The 20,333-nt window shown below is 31.2% G+C and overlaps 3 protein-coding genes across 9 annotated transcripts in view; 1 reads left to right on the top strand and 2 right to left on the bottom strand.

Annotated features, from left to right (window-relative positions):
• LOC107473589 (uncharacterized) overlaps positions 1–3,434 on the top strand; it is an 8,056-nt gene extending 4,622 nt beyond the window's left edge. For all 3 annotated transcript variants that reach the window (XM_052256572.1, XM_052256565.1, XM_052256570.1), the window contains 4 exons: positions 1,840–1,984; positions 2,087–2,194; positions 2,634–2,708; positions 2,976–3,434. In XM_052256572.1, the coding sequence (XP_052112532.1) occupies positions 1,851–1,984; positions 2,087–2,194; positions 2,634–2,708; positions 2,976–3,207 (549 nt within the window). In that variant the 5' untranslated portion in view covers positions 1,840–1,850 and the 3' untranslated portion in view covers positions 3,208–3,434. The remainder of the gene's footprint in view (positions 1–1,839; positions 1,985–2,086; positions 2,195–2,633; positions 2,709–2,975) is intronic.
• Positions 3,435–3,840: 406 nt separating this feature from the next.
• Positions 3,841–7,945, bottom strand: LOC107473588 (1-aminocyclopropane-1-carboxylate oxidase homolog 1). Its single transcript, XM_016093156.3, has 3 exons — positions 7,272–7,945; positions 5,338–5,659; positions 3,841–4,366 (listed from the first exon to the last, which is right to left on the bottom strand). Exons 1-3 carry the CDS (start codon positions 7,811–7,813, stop codon positions 4,115–4,117), a joined length of 1,116 nt encoding a protein of 371 aa, XP_015948642.1. The 5' UTR covers positions 7,814–7,945; the 3' UTR covers positions 3,841–4,114.
• A 5,672-nt stretch (positions 7,946–13,617) lies between these two features.
• Positions 13,618–20,333, bottom strand: part of LOC107473586 (pentatricopeptide repeat-containing protein At5g40400) — a 6,842-nt gene continuing 126 nt past the window's right edge. The window contains exons 1-4 of one of the 5 annotated variants that reach the window (XM_052257505.1): positions 19,987–20,333; positions 17,755–18,009; positions 16,701–16,774; positions 13,618–15,944 (exon numbers count right to left, since the gene is read on the bottom strand). The exon at positions 19,987–20,333 is cut by the window's right edge and continues 126 nt beyond it. In XM_052257505.1, the coding sequence (XP_052113465.1) occupies positions 13,805–15,751 (1,947 nt within the window). In that variant the 5' untranslated portion in view covers positions 15,752–15,944; positions 16,701–16,774; positions 17,755–18,009; positions 19,987–20,333 and the 3' untranslated portion in view covers positions 13,618–13,804. The remainder of the gene's footprint in view (positions 15,945–16,700; positions 16,775–17,754; positions 18,010–19,986) is intronic. The other 4 variants (XM_016093149.3, XM_016093151.3, XM_016093150.3 and 1 more) reach the window with 4 other exon arrangements.

The raw sequence follows: 20,333 nt of genomic DNA, 5'->3' as shown, positions 1-20,333 counted from the left end.
AAACTCTCTAGATCCTCCCAAAATCTTATCTTGTGTTGTTCGTCCGAACCCACTTGCGGTGCATAGGCGCTAATCACATGGAAAGCACCTCCCTCCACCACAAGTTTGATAGAGATGATCCGATCTCCCACCCTCTTGACATCCACGACGTCCTTCTTCTACTGCTTATCTACAATTATTCCAACTCCATTCCTATTCTTCACCTTTCCTGTATACCAAAGTTTGAAACCAGAAGAATCCAACTCCCTAGCCTTTGCACCAACCCATTTCGTTTCTTGTAGGCACATAATGTTAATCTTCCTCCTTATCATGGTATCCACCACCTCCATGGACTTTCCTGTTAGAGTGCCTATGTTCCATGTCCCAAATCTCAATCTTTTGTCGCTTCGACCTTTACCTTTTCCTTTGTGAACTAGCTTATTTACCCTCGTCCGTTCACGAAAACGCGAGAACCCTTGCTCATTTAACACTACATCCGGGCACCGATGCAGCGGCTCTTGCTTTGACACCGTACTCGAGCCATACGGCGCGTTACTTCCGGGTAACGACCTAGCTTTAGCGCAATAATGTCTTTGATTCATGTCATGGGGGGTTCGGCTATATTTTTACGTTGGTTGCCGAAGACCTAACACAACCCTCCTCCTTTATCCGGGCTTGGGACCGGCTATGTACCGCAAGTGTAACATAGGCGGAGTTTGTTGCTGAAAATATCAATGAACAAAATATTTTTGTTGCTGAAAATCATCACAGTTGAATTTGTTACTGGTTATCATCACTGAAGCTTGAATATGTTGTTGTCACTTAGCTAATTTTTTTTGTATCTGTGAATCATCTTTTGAGCTAATTCTTTTATTGCTGAAAATTATCATAGTTGAATTTGTTGTTGAAAATGTGATTGATGCTCTCTGCAACTCAGAATAAAATTGTTAAGTTAAATTGTTGTTCCCATGCTCTCTGTTTGTTTGTTTTTTTTTTTTTTTTTTTTTTTTTTTTTTTTTTTTTTTTTTTTTTTTTGCTAGAATTTAAAAAATGTTTTCATCACAACTCAGTTGCTATTATGAATTATTCTTGGTATTTATTTGTGAAAATTACACAAATGTAGATATAGATGCAAATCAAAATGAAGGAAATGTTGGTCAAGCTTCAAATTTGTCCTATGAAGATATAGACGCCAACTTTGAGATCGTGCTTTGAATCTGATTTATTGATTATGTTATTTTTTGCTCTCTTTTGTTCATTTAAATTGAGAAAGTATTTTGTACTAGGGACTAGTTTATTATCTTTTTTGCATCATTAATTATGTTTAAAAATTGATACTTGATTGCTTGCTTTCCTTGAAATTGCTTGCTTTACTTGATTACTCAATAAAACGATTTGTGCATTTTTATAGGCTATTTCCCTTGAAATTGCTTGCTTTCCTTTGATCACATGTTGCACTAAATTTGGACCTTAATCACATAATTCAAAATTGTCATAATTTTATGAAGGAAATTGTCAAAGTGTTATAGTTGTGGCTTGATTTTCACTTGGTATAGTCGTGGCCCGTAAATGATAAAGTTTCATCGGGTCAGGCTGGTTAGGGTTCAAAAATAGACCTGTGAATATTTAAGGCTGCTGGGATAGAACAAATTCGGTTTCACCTGGCATGGTGCCAAGTGAAGTTCCAATTTTCTTTTTATCTTTTATTGTTGTTCTCTTGTTGCTTCATCTGCTACGTGTGTGGACATGAATCTAATTTGTTTACTATTGTTAATATTTGCAATTTACTTGACATTGTATATTATTAGTATTATCTTTTGTTTTATTTGATATGTGTCTATGTGACTGTAATGATGACAGTGTGATAAATAATGAGGAAGCTAAGGTTTCATGAGAAGAAGCTACTGAAGAAGGTTAACTTCTTGGAATGGAAGAGAGAAGGTGGTCGCAGAGAGAACCAAGTTATGCAGCGTTACCATCTTACTGGACGTGATGATTACAAAAAGTATTAACTAACTATTATTGTGCACATTTGAATTATATCTTATGTCGTAAATCATATCACAAGAATCTAACACGTTTTATGCAATTCTGGAAATATGAATAGATATTCGAGCATATGCGGCATGATTCAGAAGTTGGTAAATATATTGAAGCAAATGGACCCCAAGGACCCTTTCCGTGTCGACATGACTGATAAGCTCTTGGAAAAGCTGTAAGTAAATTCTTTCATGGAAGACTAAATGATTAATCCCCTTCGATTTCTTGATTTCAAGTTTTATACCTATGCTCTGACTAATGAATATCGTGTTTTTCCGTTTTGAAATAGTTATAAACTTCAATTTCGTTCTAAAATTCATCTAGTTTATTCTTGGTTTTTGCAATTTCCTTTGAATTGGACTTATTTAGATGGAAATTATAGATGAATTATGAGATCATATATTGTTGAAATTGGTGTTTGAATAACCCTTCATTCTCCTAATGGCCAGGGTTTTCCTATATTTTTTACAAGTTTGTGTAAATTATTTGAGATTTTAATTTAAACCAAGAACATGTATGTCTTACATCTTTCAAAGATCGTCACAGTTTAGGGTCACTTTCCTTTTTGTCTGTTCTAATCTTTCCTTAATTTCCCCCTCTTGTTTTGATAACAGTTACAACTGTGGTGTGATTCCAACCAGGCAAAGCATCACATTATGTGAACGTATAACTGTGTCATCCTTCTGCAGGTAAGAAAACTCCGCTGCATTTGTTACTTAAGATGAAAAGTTTAATTATTGATTTTATTTGTTAGCACTTCGAACATAAGGTTCTGACTAGATAGCGAGTGAAAGATGTAACATGTATTTGTTAACACTCGAAATTGTGTGTTAGCCTGATAAACTTGCTACTGTTTCATACACCTAATCCAGTCATGGCATCGAGAATTCCTAGTTGCATTTATATATGCTACTATAAATGAAAAATTGAGTATATAATTTTCCGATATTGGGCAGGCGCAGGCTTGCAACTGTTTTGGTGCGACTAAAATTCGCAGAATATCTGAAAGAAGCTGTGACATACATTGAGCAGGGGCATATACGAGTTGGTCCGGAGACAGTTACGGATCCAGCTTTCCATGTGACTAGAAATATGGAAGACTTCATTACATGGGTGGATTCGTCGAAGATCAAGAGAAAGGTGCTGCAGTACAACGATAAGTTGGATGACTATGATTTAATGAATTAAGTAGATAGTTTTGATAGAGTCAAATACACAATGGGTTTTTGTTCTTGAGTCTAGTTTGAGCAGGCATTCTTTTTCCCTTTAATGTCTTAAATGCTATATAGAAACCCAGAGAAATTTTGACCATCATACTAGGAATTTAGTAAATGATTGTGACATTAGTATACTGCTATATTTTGAATATGTATTTTTATTTTCTGCAATCAGTAGATGGTTATCTTTCATAATGCTTCGATGCTCTCAATTCTCAAATGATAGCGTATACATGCTTGCGATAATTTTACCTTTATATTAATAACTGTTCAATTGTAATTTACCTTAAAGACAAGTGTTAGTGTTTGAATGCTATCTACAAATATTCTATAAATATTGTTATCTCAAGTTCAATTCATGCTAGAAATTTTACCCATATAAGATGTGGTATCCTAACGATTGTTTATATTACAAGTTATTTGCTGTAGTTTCCAGACCAAATAATAATGATAAAAATTACTTTACGTCAAAATTGATTTCATAGAAGTTGGACCAAACATAACTTTTTGTCTCATTAGATAAGATCATTTGTATAGATCAAATGATACACCAAATTGTTCTTAACACTACTAGCATAAGGTGGATTTGAACTCTATTTAAGAATTTGTATAAAATAGTATTCGAATTCTTACGAACAAGTGAATTAACCCGGTAAAAAATACAAATATATTCTTAAAAGACTTGTTGACAACATGACATCATAACACCAAAATATTTATTTTTTTGTCAAGATGGATTAAACAACTTTTAATCTTAGGCATCACAAACTCACACACATATTTAGGTGCGACATAGTATACCATATATTGTAACAACCAAAATCTCAGATGCAACAGCATAACATTATTACCATTTTTTCATAGCTAATGATGAACATTTACACCCTAAAATAAGGGAGGGCCTTATTGCCATCTAACCCTTTGGACCTATAATAACCAAGATATTCATTTGAAGAGGTCTTCTTGTATTTGGATGGGCTTTGATTGGATGTGAAAGCCTCTATAGGCCCATATTGTTTGTTTCTATGTGTAGCACTTGGATAAATGTGACATGCTGCTGAAGCCCTAGGCCCAACTCTTCTAGCCAGCACTCTGTGCTCAACACTCTTGAACTTGTCATTAGTGATAAGCTGCCAAAAAATTTAAAATAGAACAAGTTTCTTTATGGCATGTACGGATGTACCAACAAAAAAATATGCCTTTATGGCATTGCTGATGCTATATTTTTAACCATTTAACTCACTACTCACAAGACATGATAAAAAAAAAAAGATAAAAAAAAAACCTCACTCACAAGACCTCTCTATTCATTAAAAGAACAAGTAATGTATACTTAGAATGATCATATTACGTTTTTTATTTTTTTTATTTTTTTGTCTATTTGATAACTTTGGTTAAGTGTAATAAAAGATAGGAGTTTCATGTTACTAAAAATTATTTGACTTGAACAATTTTAAGTTGTTTAAATAACATTTCCCTATATATAATGCTAGAAATTTAGGAAAAACAAAAATAGTTGGCAAATAAAATAAAATGGAAATAATTTAGGATCTATTTTTTTTGGAAGGAATAACGACAGTAAGAAATAAAAATTGAAAATAGAATTTTATTTTTATTTTTTTACAAAGTCCTCAAAAAATAAAACCAAATAGGCCTTTATTATTATTCATTTCATACATTTAATAATAAATCGTTGTTAACGGTCCTTAAGAGTAATTTCTCAATTCTAAATATGACAATAGAGCACCCATTCTTTATGAAAAAACAAAAAGAAATTATAATATTTCATATATTCCGATTTCATTAGACAAACTAGTCCCTATATTAGATTGTTCTTCTATATAGAGGGACTAATCTAAAAAAAAAAAAATAGAAACTGTTATGTTATTACTTATTATTATATAAAGACAATAACTGATTTGTTTAGTTTAACTTCTTAACCAAAATTTGTCATGAGAATTAATATGGCTAATAAAAAAAGTTAGAGACTGATTTGATGATTAAAATTTATTAAAATCTAAATTGTCCACTAAAATCTTTTTTTGAGATTAATTTGGGATATTAGGTACATTTATTTGTAGCACAAGAAAAAATGATGTACCTGCATAAAGTCACCAATATTTGCAACCAATGCTCCATGAATGGGGGTTATATCAACCCATTGATCTTGGTGAAGAACTTGGAGGCCACCTATGAAATCTTGAAGGAGAATTGTTAGGGAAGATGGATCTGAATGCTTGCTAGTTCCTATTGTGAGTTCTGGTTCTGGACATGGTGGATAATAATGGCACACCATTGTTTCACTTTTCATGCACTCTATGCTTGAAAGATAGTCTCTCCTTAACCCTAATGCTTCTGAGAGTAATTCTGATAAATTCTCCCTTAGTTTGCTAACATGTTCCATGTATTTGCTCACTACATTCCTATAAGAAAAAGAAAATTAAAATTATATTTATTCGCGAAAAATTTACATAATGCTAAAGTGACAAAACAAATAGCTAGAATTTGTCTTATCTAATATTTATTAATTATCATAACAATTAATAAATATTAAATAAGACAAATTATGACTGTTTTTAACTGATTTTCTTTGGTTATTAAATATTTTCGAAAATTTATTGGTCCATCGATGATGCTAAACATAATCTAAAGACAAAAATGAGAAGAAAAATTATTTAAAAATTAATTTTTAGATAATATTATCAATTTTTAATTATAATAACTTTAAAAAATTAGTTAATGTTGGTTGAAAAAATTAACTCCCTAATATTATTTAAATGAGAAGTAAGGTATTAAAATACTAGAATTACATCAAAATTTAAGAATAATAAAATAAGTGTATTAACATATATATTGAATGATAGTTTGATGTAAAAAAAAATCCCTTCGTTTTATAGTTTTCGTCTTTTAAGGTTACACATGAACTAGGATTAAAAAATGATTGTGTATAATATATAATATGTTTTCTTTCAGTCATTAGGGCACTTTTTCAACTAAAATTTAAAAGAAAAAAAAAATTACTCTAACTTTCTTTGAGGTTACACGATATGATTTTATTATTATACATGACATTCATTGGCCATTCCTTTGAAATACCATTACATTAACTTTTCATAAGATTCAAAAAGTACTACACATTTGATATCTTGATTTTTCTTAAGGAAAAAAAAATTAACGTGATACCAACCTCTCTTATAAACATACTACGCATTTCAATAATTTTTATAGCCACCTATATATAATTATATATCTTTATTATATGATACAAGAACACAAAACCAACTATAGTTAAGTAGTTAGAGATTGTGTACAAGATTCATAATCTAAACATATTGTATTCAACTCTCCACAAGTTATATTTTGGAATTATTATTAGCACTCCATGTAGTTTAACTAAAATTGATCAAATTCCTTAAAAGAAATTAAGGTAATAAACATGACAAATAAAAGTTTACTAAATGCAGTGAAGAGTATTAATATGTTAAAAAAAAAGAGTGGAGTGTTTTTTGAAAATTAACTTGTTATTATTAAAAGTAAAATATTATAAATTCTAAATCTAAACCATTGATATAAAATATAAGAGTTTATCTATCTTATGCTCACATATTAAGTTTACAAATAAAAAAATTCATTGAAAATATAAAAAATTTTAAATTTTCAATATATTTGTTTTACCGATAATATTAAAGAGACAAAAAAAAGTTAAAATTTATCTTATTTAACATTTATTAATTATTTTAGCTAAATTTTAGCTGTTTTTTACTAATTTTTTTTGTTACTAAATATTTTCGTTATTTTACATTCATTAAATAAAAAGAGTTAAAAGTTAAAACTTTCCACTAACAGTAAGCTTATCATATGTTCTCAGGCAGATGTTAACTAAACCCAAAATATAATAAGTGAAGATATAAGATTTGTTTAATTAACAAGAAATGCAACACCTTTTTACTTAATAAAAAATGTTTAAAGAGTAAACCAAATATAATACCACATGAGCTTAAGATCAAATAAATATAAATAAAGACTAAAGAGTACCTGCAAATTAGGGGATAGTCCTGAGGCTTAAGAGGACCATCTTGAAAATCAAAAGCAATGGTATCCCTCCAATTTGCTGCTTTAGAAACAAAGAGATCACCATTGCAATAAAACCTCACCTTCACCTTATGATCCCTTGAATACCACTCTTTCTTGACCTCACTAGGTTGCTCATGGAATTCTCTTATCACATTCAACAATTCATCCATCACACTAATTGGGACCCCATGATTCACCATTTGGAAAAAACCCCACTTTGATGATGCTTCTTTTATCTCACTCACTATATTAGACCTTCTAATTATCCCATCATCATTATCATCATCATAGCCTTTGAGATCTATCACAGGAACATTGAGGCATAATGATGATAATAATGATGATGGTGGGTTTTGTAGATTCTCTTCTAAATGTATGAGGAATCTTGGCACTTTCATTACACCAGAATCTAATAGACCTTTGACACCAAGTTTGGTATCATCAAATTTCTTTATTTCCTTAGCTCTATCATATTGAACATCATCATCATCAAAGGAAGACATAGTTTTTTTTTTTAATTATTGGGAGATAATTACTAGTAAGTGTAGTAAGGTTGCTACTTGATACAAATTTGAAACTTTGATGGCCATTAAATAGAGAATGACATAAGATGCCAAACATCGAATGTAGTCAAGGTAAAAAGAAAAAATAAATAGTACTAACAATATAAATATTGAAATGGCAAATCAGATGCTTTTATTATATGTATATATTAAAAAATAATGAGCCTTATCTTTAAGAATTAGATGCATTAGTAAATTTGTTGCACAAATAATAGGCCAAGTTCTTTGGAATTTAAAGGGCTTCAATTCTTAATTGGGAGAAAGTTATTTTTTTTTATCTCATAGCAATTGTAAGAATATTTTTAAAGATTAAAAGACAAAAGAATTTGGCTCTAAACTATTAGATTAACCTCTTCTTTTTATTTTTTTTTAATTGCTAAAAAAAATTGTCAAAGACGAACTTATTCAAAGAATTTTATATAAATAACTTACTCTATTAGTTAAAATTTGAATTATAATTTATCATGTTTTGATCGTTCATTACTATAATACTATATTAGAATTAAAATTGAATAGATCTAACTCAATTCAAAAAACTAATTCATAAAATAAAAAATATTTCATATTTATAAATTATCTAGATACCTTATCCTTTAACGATGTAGAACTTGTAATAGCATTAGCTAAAGTTTCTAACTGATAAAAGCTTAAAATAATCTTAATACATCGGCAAGTTTTGAGCTTCATGTGTTTTTTTTCATGAAAAAATTCACTTTAAAATTATTAATAACTAAAAGAAATGATTGACAAAAGAGTTCAATTAGAGAACTAATTTTTTTCGGTTAACATGAACTAAGTTTTCTCACTTGTTTATGCTGATGTGTATTATGTTTTTTTATTATTATAATTTCGGATGTGTCTTGTCTTGTGCCTTTTGTAGTTTTATAGTCTTGTATTTGAGCCTCCTCACTTTTTATCAGGATTTGAACTATCAAAAAAAAGATGAACTAATTTTTTTAACTCTAAATTCTAGATTTAAGTTTTAAACTCAAAATCTTAAATTCGAACCTTAAATTTTAATTCTAAATCCTAAACTCTCCAAAAAATAAAAGTAAAAAAAAAAATTACAATGAAAAAAATCCAACATTATTCTTTTGACGACTACCTAATATTGTTTAAACAAGATTATGTGTGAATGTTTGATTCAATAAAAGCTGCAAAGAAAGGCGAATACGATGGGATACCCACTTTTGTTCTGTCTCCAACCATGACAATCATTGGACTTTGCCACAGAGTTTTTGAATTGAATTGAATAACAATAACCTTAGAATCAATGTCTTTTTCCTAAGATTGTATGGAGATGCTTTTTAAAGATGTTTCCAGTTTTTAGTCTAGTACTATCCAAATTGCTGCAAATGGTATTCACTTCTTAAAAATAATGGCAAAATAATGCTATCCCTTCATCAATTTATTCGAATTTTCAAAATGTCTTGTCATATATTGCTACAATAATTAACAAATGTTGATGGGAATAACTCAAATTCATTGTTTACGTACACATGTGAATGAACAAATTGACCATCACTCATTTGATGTTGGAAGGATAATAATGGAGAGATCCAAAATTTAGACAAATCTCTTTGTTTTATCTTTTTTTTTTTTTAAAGTTTAATTACTCTATTAATTCCTATAATTTTATTAAATTTGTAATTAAGTTCTTATGTCTCTATGTTACTTTTAATTTTGTAATTAGGTTCTTTTCGTGTCAAAACCGTTAAAATTAGTAGAATATTTCTCCAAACAAATATATGGTCAAAGATCTACTTAAGATTTTAATTGTGAATACCTTTATTTTATGAAAAAATATTTCGTTAACTTTAATATTTGTTATATTGACAAAGACTTAATTACTAAATTAAAAACAATATAGGAACTCAATTGAAAAGAAAAAAAAATATATAAGAATCTAATTGTAAATTTAGTAAAAACTATAAAAGAATAATTAAATCTTCTTTTTAATATAAAAAGTGACAAACGATTCAACTATTCCATAATGTTTGGACTATTAAATAGTTTCAGTAAGTCAGTAACAACATACTTTTTAAGTATTTTAATAATTGTCAAATAATCCTTATTTAATTTTAATTATAAATTAATCCTTTATATATTCTTTAATTATAAAATATATCCTCATTTTGTAATTTATTATTCATCTATCATATTTATTAACAATTAGAAACAAAAACAATAATAAAATAGATCTTCTATTAACCATAATCTTCATAAATATATTGCTAAAAACTCATTGATTCGGATTGCTAAAATATTTATGGCGATCACCATTAATAGAAGATTTATTTCGTTTTTATTTTTGTTTTTGTTTCTAATTATTAATAAATATGATAGATAAATAATAAAATAATAATTTATAAAATAAAAGATAAATTATATAATTAAATAATATATAAAAAATTAATTTATAATTAAAATTAAATAAAAACTATTTGACCATTATTAAAAAACTTAAAAAATATATTTTATTATTGAAACTATTTAACAATCCAACCGTTGAATTCTTTGCCATAAAAAAGTATAGATACGTTTGATGCTAATGAATAAACAGATGAGTATATGATTTTGATCTCTAGCTCTTTGAGATGAGGGTTAATCTTGGATCTTTAGGGATACATAAGCTCGAATCCTTTACAATCAGAAATGTGTAAAATGATAAAGGGATAAGTAAATAAGTAATCATCTTTTTGAATTATTTCAGAGAAACTCATCTATAACGGAGGTTATTTATCTTGGGATAGTAAATCAACGATAATGACATTTTTCCTCCAAGCATCTTTTCCAATAATTTATCTTTTTTCCTTTTATGGAAATAACAAACCATGATTAAGGGTGCATTTGGTTTCGATTATTTTTAAAAAAAGCTGTTACAATTTGAATATTTATATAGTTGAAGGAAAACTGTAAACAATGATGTGAAAGAAAAAAAAGGAAAAGCAAAGTTGAAAACTGAATTTAATCGGAAACTAATCTTTTTTATTTTTTTTTTAAAAAGTTGAATACCTATTTTTGGTTATTTTACAAAATTTATACAAATGTGAAACTGATCTTTGTAGTAAGTTAAACAAAAGAAGAGAAAAAATAAACAAACAAACAAACACACACACACTATCTTGTGAAAAGAATAGAACTTTTAATATGTTATTCTTTAATTGAAACTTTTCTTTCACAATGATTGTACAAAATTTGATTAATTATATCAAGCACAATTAAAGTTACTAACGTGAATCATGCATGGCGGTATATTATGAGGAACGGGCATTTCAATAGTTTTGCAGGATTTTTTTGGGGTGACTAAAAGTTTTGGAGGATTAGATGCTCACAAAATATACTATTATATTTTTAATCTATAATTATATACTAAAAAGAAATTTTTGGGACAGATAATTTGGTGTCAAAATTAAATTGAAAAAACTTCTCAAGTTCATAAAAATTATTACTACGTCAAAAATAACTAACAGCATAATAATATTGGCCCGGATTCGATGGTCCCAAAATGTTTGAACCATTGAATAGTCCTATAATAAAACATGTTTTTTTAAATTTTTTAATAATTGATAAATAGTTCTTATCTAATTTTAATTATAAATTAACCGCATATATTTTATTTAATTATAAAAACTATTTTTTATCTTATAAATTATTATTTTATTATTAAACAATAAAAAAAAATAATAACGAATTAGATCTTCCATTGATCGTAATAAACTTTTTGGCTATTCCAATCGATTAAAAGATTATATTTGATCTGCAACGTTCATCCAGTACTGTGAAATCGTGTTTCTTTAAAAATCAATCAATTGGATTATCAAAACAATCGATTAAATTTCAGGTTTTCCATCACGACTACATGTTATTATCACAAAACAATCGATTGAAAATTGGAAGGCAGCACCCAATCGATCGAACGATGACTAAAATGTGTTTTAGAAATCCCTACCAAATGGCAAGATCAAGCAAGTTTTCTTTTTCGATCCAGATGGTAACGGTTTGGAGGTTGCAAGCCGGGAACAAGATTCCTAATTACTAGTATGTTTCTATGTATAACTATGAATCTATGATATGACGTATTGTGTTTGTGCCTTATCGTTTAACAACACTTGTAATCATTACCAATTTATATTATGCATGCTATCTTCGAGTTTCCAATCAAAGGCATTGATCAACACCCTAATACATCCTCTGCCAATGGCTAGCTTGAGTTCTTCTATCGCTTTTGTCATAACTTTTGGATTGCACAGTAATTCAATCGATGTAAATTTTAAACTCTAGTAAGAAATTTTACAAACCTTACTTAAACCTGGACAAGCGGATTAGCAAGTGAATTTTTACGAGTGTGATGATGAATCGGTGATTATCAAAATAAGTCAAATATTGAAATAATTGGTCACTGTCTCGGGTGATTTACAAAGAATTTATGGATATAGTACAACTTTCTCGAGAATGAACGTAACAAACAGGTTGCAGCAGTTACTGCTGGACTGCTGGTCACTTGGACTAGTGGCTTCTGTTGAATACTTTATACAACAACAAATGCAGGTCCTCCAATACTTGAAGAGTGGTATCATAACATCTTAATAGCTTTGCTTCGCAGCACCTGGGCCGGAGAAGGGTAATGAAACTAAAAAGTTATAAGAAACTCAAACACAATGATATGATAAAATCATCTCTGCTCGTTAAAGACATCATTGATTCATTTCTACCTTGTGCAATCCAACCATACTGGTTCTCGCACTAAACAGATTCAAAAACTAATTAGTCTCAGGATCGGATATTTATTCCCATTCCATAATTGCAAACAAGCCACAAAAACAGTATTTAGAGGAAAACAGAAAAGTCAAAATCATGGAACTGCAATCTGAAAAGAAAGTTGAGAACTTGAGTAATAAGAAAGTTGAAGAATAATAAGAAAGACAGGGTAACCATTCACGAAAGAAGTAGTGTGAAATAAATAAATATAGGAATGTTTCTGTGTGGGGGTCCATGATTAATAAGAATGAAAGGGAAAAAGGTAGAGGAAAAGCGAAGAAGAATGAACTAGTGTTGGCTATTCCATTAATATCAAGTTCTAGATATGCAAATTCATATTGTTTTGATGACTTCAATCGATTAGGTAACACAACCAATTGATTGAATTGTGGGACCTTAGGTTATTTTGAAGCATTCAATCGATTGGTAGTATAAGCAATCGATTGGATTATTAAAAACCCACATTTTAGTCATCGTTCAATCGATTGGGTAATATGACCAATCGATTGATTTTTGTAAAAACCATACTGTCTTGTAATTTTCAATCAATTGTTTTGTGATAACAACCTATGGTCCAATCGATTGAGTTTTAGGAAACCTGAAATTCAATCGATTGTTTTGATAATCCAATCGATTGATTTTCAAAGAAACACGATTTTACAGTCCTGGACGAACGTCACGAATCAAATATAATCTTTTAATCAATTGGAATAGCCAAAAAGTTTATTACGATTAATGGAAAGATCTAATTCGTTATTTTTTTGTTTTTAATTGATAATAAACATAATAGATTGTTGATAAAATAATAATTTATAAAATAAAAAATAGTTTTTATGATTAAATAAAATATATGAGGTTAATTTGTAATTAAAATTAGATAAGGACTATTTATCAGTTGTTAAAAAACTTAAAAAACATGTTTTTATTATGAGACCATTTAATAGTCCAAACGTTATGCGACCATCGAATCCTTTGCCATAATATTGCCATATAAACAATATATAGATAAGCATCTATATATCTATATATTCGTATAATTATGTTTATGTATCTCTCATAATTAAATTATGAATTTTGCTGAGACATTGTTAAGAATTGCCCTGGGGCATTCATGGCTAAAAAATTGGCCAAGTGGGAGGGGTACAATCCTAGATTAGGACAACACTATTACTAGGTTTCAAGCATGGTTTGGTCCAATAACTCATTATCTAGTACCATAGTTTTCTGCAATCCTTGGATCACATACTTACAAGTTAGGCTGTTCGGAACATACCCAACTTTGAGCAGCCTATCCTGAAGCTCCATCAACTCGGCCACATTACCATCCTCGCAAAAGACTTTGACAACTGCGTTGTAGCTTTTGGTATCATAAACTCGAAACTCCTTAGCAAATAAGTTCAGCAACAAAACAGCTTGTTCGACATTTCGTTTTTTGCAATAGCCATTTACGAACACTCGGCATATTTCTAGATCAGGGAGAATACCAGAACAAACCATTTCCTCCAACAAACCTTCAGCTTCCATAGTCTTGTTTGCCTCGCACAAGCAGCGTATAATAGCTCCATAGGCACTGAGATTAAGACTCATGCCCTTCTTTGCCATCTCAGATTTCAATGCGATTGCCTCTTCCACATTATTGAATTTACATAGAGACGCCACTACTTCATTATAGGTACTCACTTTAGGTGTATAGCCACCATCCTCGGATACCCTTTGCAGAAGACTTCTAGCTGCAAACGGTTTACGTTCTTTACACAATGCAACTAGAAGATAATCGTGTAAATCTTCAGGAATCTTAACTCTGAATCTCTTAAGCTCCACAACCAAATTCAAGGCAGATGCCAACTTTCCATCCTTTACATATCCTTTAATGACAAGCCGACAAGAGATGTTGTCGGGACAAATCCCTTTTCCTATCATTTCGTGCAATAGCAATCTACACATTTGTGTCTTTCCTTCTCTGCAATAACCACCTATGAGAGTGTTATATGAAATAATGTCTGGATCTATCCCACTATGAACCATCTGATGGAAAAGTTGATGAGCCTTCTTGACCTTCCCTTCCTTACAAAGGCCATTCATCAAGGCCGTAAACGAAATCAAGTTAGGCATCACACCTCTAATGTGCATGATCTTATAGAGATAAAATGCATCCTCCAACCTTCTTTTCCTACAATAACTATTAAGCAGTGTATTATATGTCACCAAATCAGGTTCAAATCCTTCTTCCTCCATTTTATCCAGGAACCCATTCACCTTATCCGAATCACCATCTTTGCACAAAACATGGGTCAAAATATTGAAAGTATACCCATTCCCATGTATCCCAAGTCTACCCATCTCTTCATATACTTCCCAACAATAACCATCATAGTTAAACTTAGACAAACCACTAAGTAAACAATTGCAAGCAGTTACACTAGGCACAAAACAAGCCTCAACATTCTTCCGAAAAGTTTCTAAACCCTTCTCAATCATACCAACCTTAACATAGGCCTTGATAAGCATATCAAAGATCACTGGATTCCAATTACAATTTTCAGCACACACAGCCAAATTCTGATGAATGTCTTCATTTAGGGCAAAACTCTGAACCTCAACCAATTGTATCAATTCAGACAACAAATTCATGGACTCAGAGAATATTCCAGACCATGCTAGTATGTGAATAACTATGCAATAGTTCTGAACAGTGTGTATAATACCCAAATCATGCTTAACCCAATTGAAAAAGGTGAGAGCTGAAGAGTAATCTGATTGGGACCTAAGTAAGATCCTTGAGATCTGATTGGCACCCAATTTGGGGAGAATAGCTCTGATATCATTCTGAAGAAGTGAAAGGTTGGGACTTTTTTGCTTCAAGGTTGAAGAGATGAGGTTGACTATTTTGTTAGGGTTTTGGGTATGAGGAAGGAGATGGTAGAAGGGACTAAAAATTGGTTTACAATGAGAGACATGATCAGGGACTAGAGGAGGAGGCGGAGGAGAAGAAGAAGAAGATGATGATGATAATGATGATGTTGATAAAATTGAAATTTTTGAGAAAGGTGAAATTTTGGAGGTTGATAGTGAAAGAATGAACTCATTGGAAGAATAGGATGAAAGTCTGCGAACCATGGGTAGCACACAAGCAGATATTAAATCTGAATCTCTGGAATATGAAAGCCGAATTGAGAATTCACTTGAAATGTAAAGGCATCAAACTTTGGCCTGAGTTCTTTTGTCATAGGCCCCCATACTCCATATCCATTGAATTTATGGATAGGTACACACAATGAACAAGAATCTTCACTTGTCATAACAGCATAACCTGGAGAATAATATAGAAAATAACACCTCTCAAATAGATTACAAAATGGATCATAAAACAAAATTGTCAAACAGAAAAATTTTAATCTTTCTAGTCCCTAAATGACTGTAAACACTAAACAATAAAGAAAAACAACTAACATCATCAATTTTTCCAAGCCTGCAAGGAATAATCCTAAATCCTTAAAACAAGCACCATTGAAAGTATCACAAATAATTCATGAATGAAGGTGTTCACACATAAGAATTCAAGGTAAATCAAGTATCATAAGGGAGTGCCTTCAGAATTTGTTAAATAACCACCAAATGCAAAGACATCTTTAAAAGTAACATATTCAGCACAAAGCAACCTTGTGTTATTACAGATTTATTAACTCAAGGGCTTAACACTATGTCCATCAGGCTACAAAACATAAAGTTTAGCATCCTCAAGAAAGATCCCATAACCAAGAATAACTCAACTCCCAAAGAGATGGCCCCACGATAGCATATCAAAAGGCTAGTTTTTGTAACCACCCGTGCTCTACCCAGGAAAGCCAATAACTTGAGAGCAACACTCAGAAAACAAAAATCTTTACCACAAAGATTGGAAGATAAGTAGTCCACGTTAAAAAATCAAAATATTATACATTAATAGAAGGTACTAAAACTGGACTTTTACCTTTTTATTATCCAATTTAAAGGGACCACAATTCATACTTATAATTAACTCCTCAGCAAGCCAGTATGTCATACATTAATATTTTTACTAGCTCACCTATAAGCAACCTCAGTCTTGTTTATTTGATCTCTCTGCCACTCACTCACATGAATTTTCTTCACTGCACTGCACTGCACAAATAGACACAACTCACTTCAGTTTTCACTCTCTGTACTTCACACACAAAAATTGAGAGCACACCTCCACAAATGATAGCACTAGTATTACTACTTATTATTAGCTTCATAAGTTGGTGCTTGATATAAATTGTGTTGCTTGATTTTACATAGCATAAGAACAAATAGTTGAATAAGGATGACTCTAATCAACTAAGTATTTATTTCCTTGTTATTTCAGACAATCTGAATATCAGAAAGGCTATTTGATCTATGGCTCTAGCTTAAGTCAACCCAAAGAATCCTCCATTTGGATTTAAATACTTGAATAAAGATGACTCTAATCAGCTAAGTGTTGTATGCTTAACATGAGAAACACCACATGTAATATTATGCAAGCATTATGAGGCACTACAATTATGAGGCACTACAATTTTGGTGGAAGGTGAGTATTCATTGTTGTCACTACTTGTTACATTGAGAGAAAACAAGTCATCATAGTTTTCAGATACAATAAGGAAACAAAGTAAATGACGTGACTTGCTTTTACAATTTCTTAGTCTAATCTAACACTTCTATGTTCCTACACATGAGGAGAATTACTATAACACTAGTCTTTTCTAGTGACTAACCACACTTCTAGATAGAGAGAGCCATAGACAACAGAAGCAGAGTTCAATCATAGTGGAGAGTGAAAATTCTCCTCATAACTTCCCTGACTCAAATCAACCAACTCTAGTTCGAAAAGCAAGGAAATAATAAATAATTGTGTAATGCAATCACAAAACCATGACAACCACAAGCATATTTTTGCAATGCATAGAGCAGAACATGTTTGATGAAATTCCCCAAATAAGAAATAACAGAGAGAACAAAAACAGAGCACAATCAATCTTAATACTAACATCATAAGAATCAATTAGTTTAGAATAAAAACAATAAATAAGATGAAAAGAACAACAATCTTTGATGAAGAACAAGGAAGGAGCACGAACAACGAGAAAGGGGGATGGACCTGCGAGACGACAGCGGCAGCAGCTTTGTGAGAGGGAGAGATAGAAAACGCAAGGAACCTGCGATCCTGATCAGTGGCTTCGTGAAAGCAAGAGAGAGAGACCATGCGGCGGACTGGCGAGCCTGCTCGGCAGTGGCCTCGAGATGAGGAGGAACGTGGCTGAGGAAGGACTAAAGAACCTCTTAAACTCTCTGATTGGAAGAACCATATTCTCATTTGTTTTTAATTGAAACACCTATTTTCTCAAAAATTAATTAAGAATGGATAAAAAAGTCAAAATGTTATTCGTACACTAAAAACAGCTACCAATGTATTTGTATATAAATACATGTAGTTTAATTTATTTTCAATGTGTATTTGTATTTCAACATGTATTTTATACTGTGACTGATTTTGGTGTACACGTAGCATAATCATAAAAAATTGTGTAATTCACGTTTACTGTATCATGGTGTGTTAGGCATATTCATAAGGACCAAACCGCTAATCAACCCGATTATACGACTGGGTCACTTGTTCAACCGATAGGTTACTGGTTGACCCGGTTAATCCAGTCACAATTAAATATAAATATAAAATTACAAAAAATAAGCTTAAAATTCAAAATTCAAAAGCATGCCTCACAACCATATTAATAACAAACAAGTATCAATTCTTAAACATAACTAATGATGTAAAGATAAAAAATAAACTACTCACTAGTATAAAATACTTTCTTAATTTAACTGGAGAGCAAAACATAACACAATACGTAAATGAAGTCCAAGGAGTGATCTCAAAATCGGCATCTATATCTTTATATCGGACAAATTTGGAGCTTGACCAACATTGCCTTCTTTTTTATTTGCATCTATATCTTCCGTAGCCTTGTTACCAACTAATTAAAAACTAAATTCAACTAATTATACCAAATCAATATTGCCTATGTAAGAATCAACTCAATTAATACTAAAAATCAAATCTATTCTTCTGGAAACAAATTCAGCTCATTGATAATTTTCAACAACAAATTCAACTATGATAATTTTCAGCAACAAGGAGCCTAGGGACAAGACTTGAGTGAGACGAGGAGGAAGGCCGCGAGACGAACGACGAGACGCCAAGTGAAGTGTGACTGAGACGAGACTCGAGTAAGGGCAGTGAGAGAGAAGAGAAAGTTTGAGTCTAAGAGGGAGACGTTCTGAGGGTGTTACCGTGTTAGGTGTTAGCAAGGTTCTGAAAACCGGACCGGTCATCGAATTGCTTTAGTTATTGGTTTATTAGTTTATTGGTCCAACTGGTTCAACTGTGATTCAACTGGAAAAATCGTTTTATAATAAAATAAAAAATATATTATAAATAAACACCTTAAATATAATTATAGTCAAATATAAGTCTTAAAATATCTTCCAAATTTAAAACACTACGTCAATCAAAATCTAATATAACTTTTAATCTCATCAATTATTAACAATTTGTCATCATTAGTCATTATATCACTATTGAACTCACTAATAAAGTCACAAAAAACAAAAGAAATTCATTGAATTAACCAAACCAATAACAAATATTCGTTCATCTACTCATTTAGTTAATTGAGTTATTTCAATTCATCTATTTCTTCATTAAAAACAAATATCACAAATTTATTTCTTCTCTAACAAAAGACGGATCATAATGAACAAATAAAAGCTCCGACAAACTTTTAACAAAATTTTTAATATAATTTTAATAAAGATTAGCAAGAATTTCAGCCAATCACAATTTTAGCAAAATCTCAGCATAATTTTAACAAAAGTTAATAACCTTTTTCCAAAAATTAACCAAAAAAAAGCATTCAATGATTCAATAACACCAAGAATATAGAGTTCAGAACAACTAGATATAGAAGGGAATCATAGCTAATCATTCAATGATTCAAGTTAAGGAAGGGAAAGCTCTAAGACGGTTCAATCATCGCTAACTAGATATGCTTTCAATCTTGCTAGAATCAAGCAACAATTCAGCAATCACCAACCACAATTTCAGATGCAAAATCAGCAACAACAGAAATTAAATGATTACAAATTAGTAATTACAATGAAGCAGCAACACAAATTCGGCAACAGCAGAACCAACTGCATCAACTAAAAAACTTCATGCCAAATTTGAAAAATCAGAAATGCAGTGGAAGAAGTAATAGAACTACACACTGAAAGTTTAGACCTAAGAAATTCAATTGAGCAAAACTCACTGTGGATCTGTTGTCGCACGGCGGAGCGAAGCAATGGCACCAAGGTCGGTGCCTCGGTGAATGGCAACAAGGACGGAGGTGCGACGAACAATGGTGGCGCGATGAACGAGGGTGGCGCTAATGGTTCTTCGGGTGTGCTCCACCGCGACCCCGCGAACAAGCACGGCGGTGCTGTCGCGACGCAAAAAAGAGACAACGCGAGCACTGAGAACTGACCTGCACCGAGCAGACGACGGCGACGGCGACCAGAGGGGAGACGAGGATGACGGCGACCATAGAGCAGAGTGGCAGACGAAGACGAACGCGACAAAAGGAAGACGAAGACGACGACGAAGGCTACCACGACG

The sequence above is a fragment of the Arachis duranensis genome, chromosome 2 (genome assembly GCF_000817695.3).
Source record: "Arachis duranensis cultivar V14167 chromosome 2, aradu.V14167.gnm2.J7QH, whole genome shotgun sequence".
Lineage (NCBI taxonomy): Eukaryota > Viridiplantae > Streptophyta > Magnoliopsida > Fabales > Fabaceae > Arachis > Arachis duranensis.
This window is presented reverse-complemented; position numbering and strand designations above follow the sequence as displayed.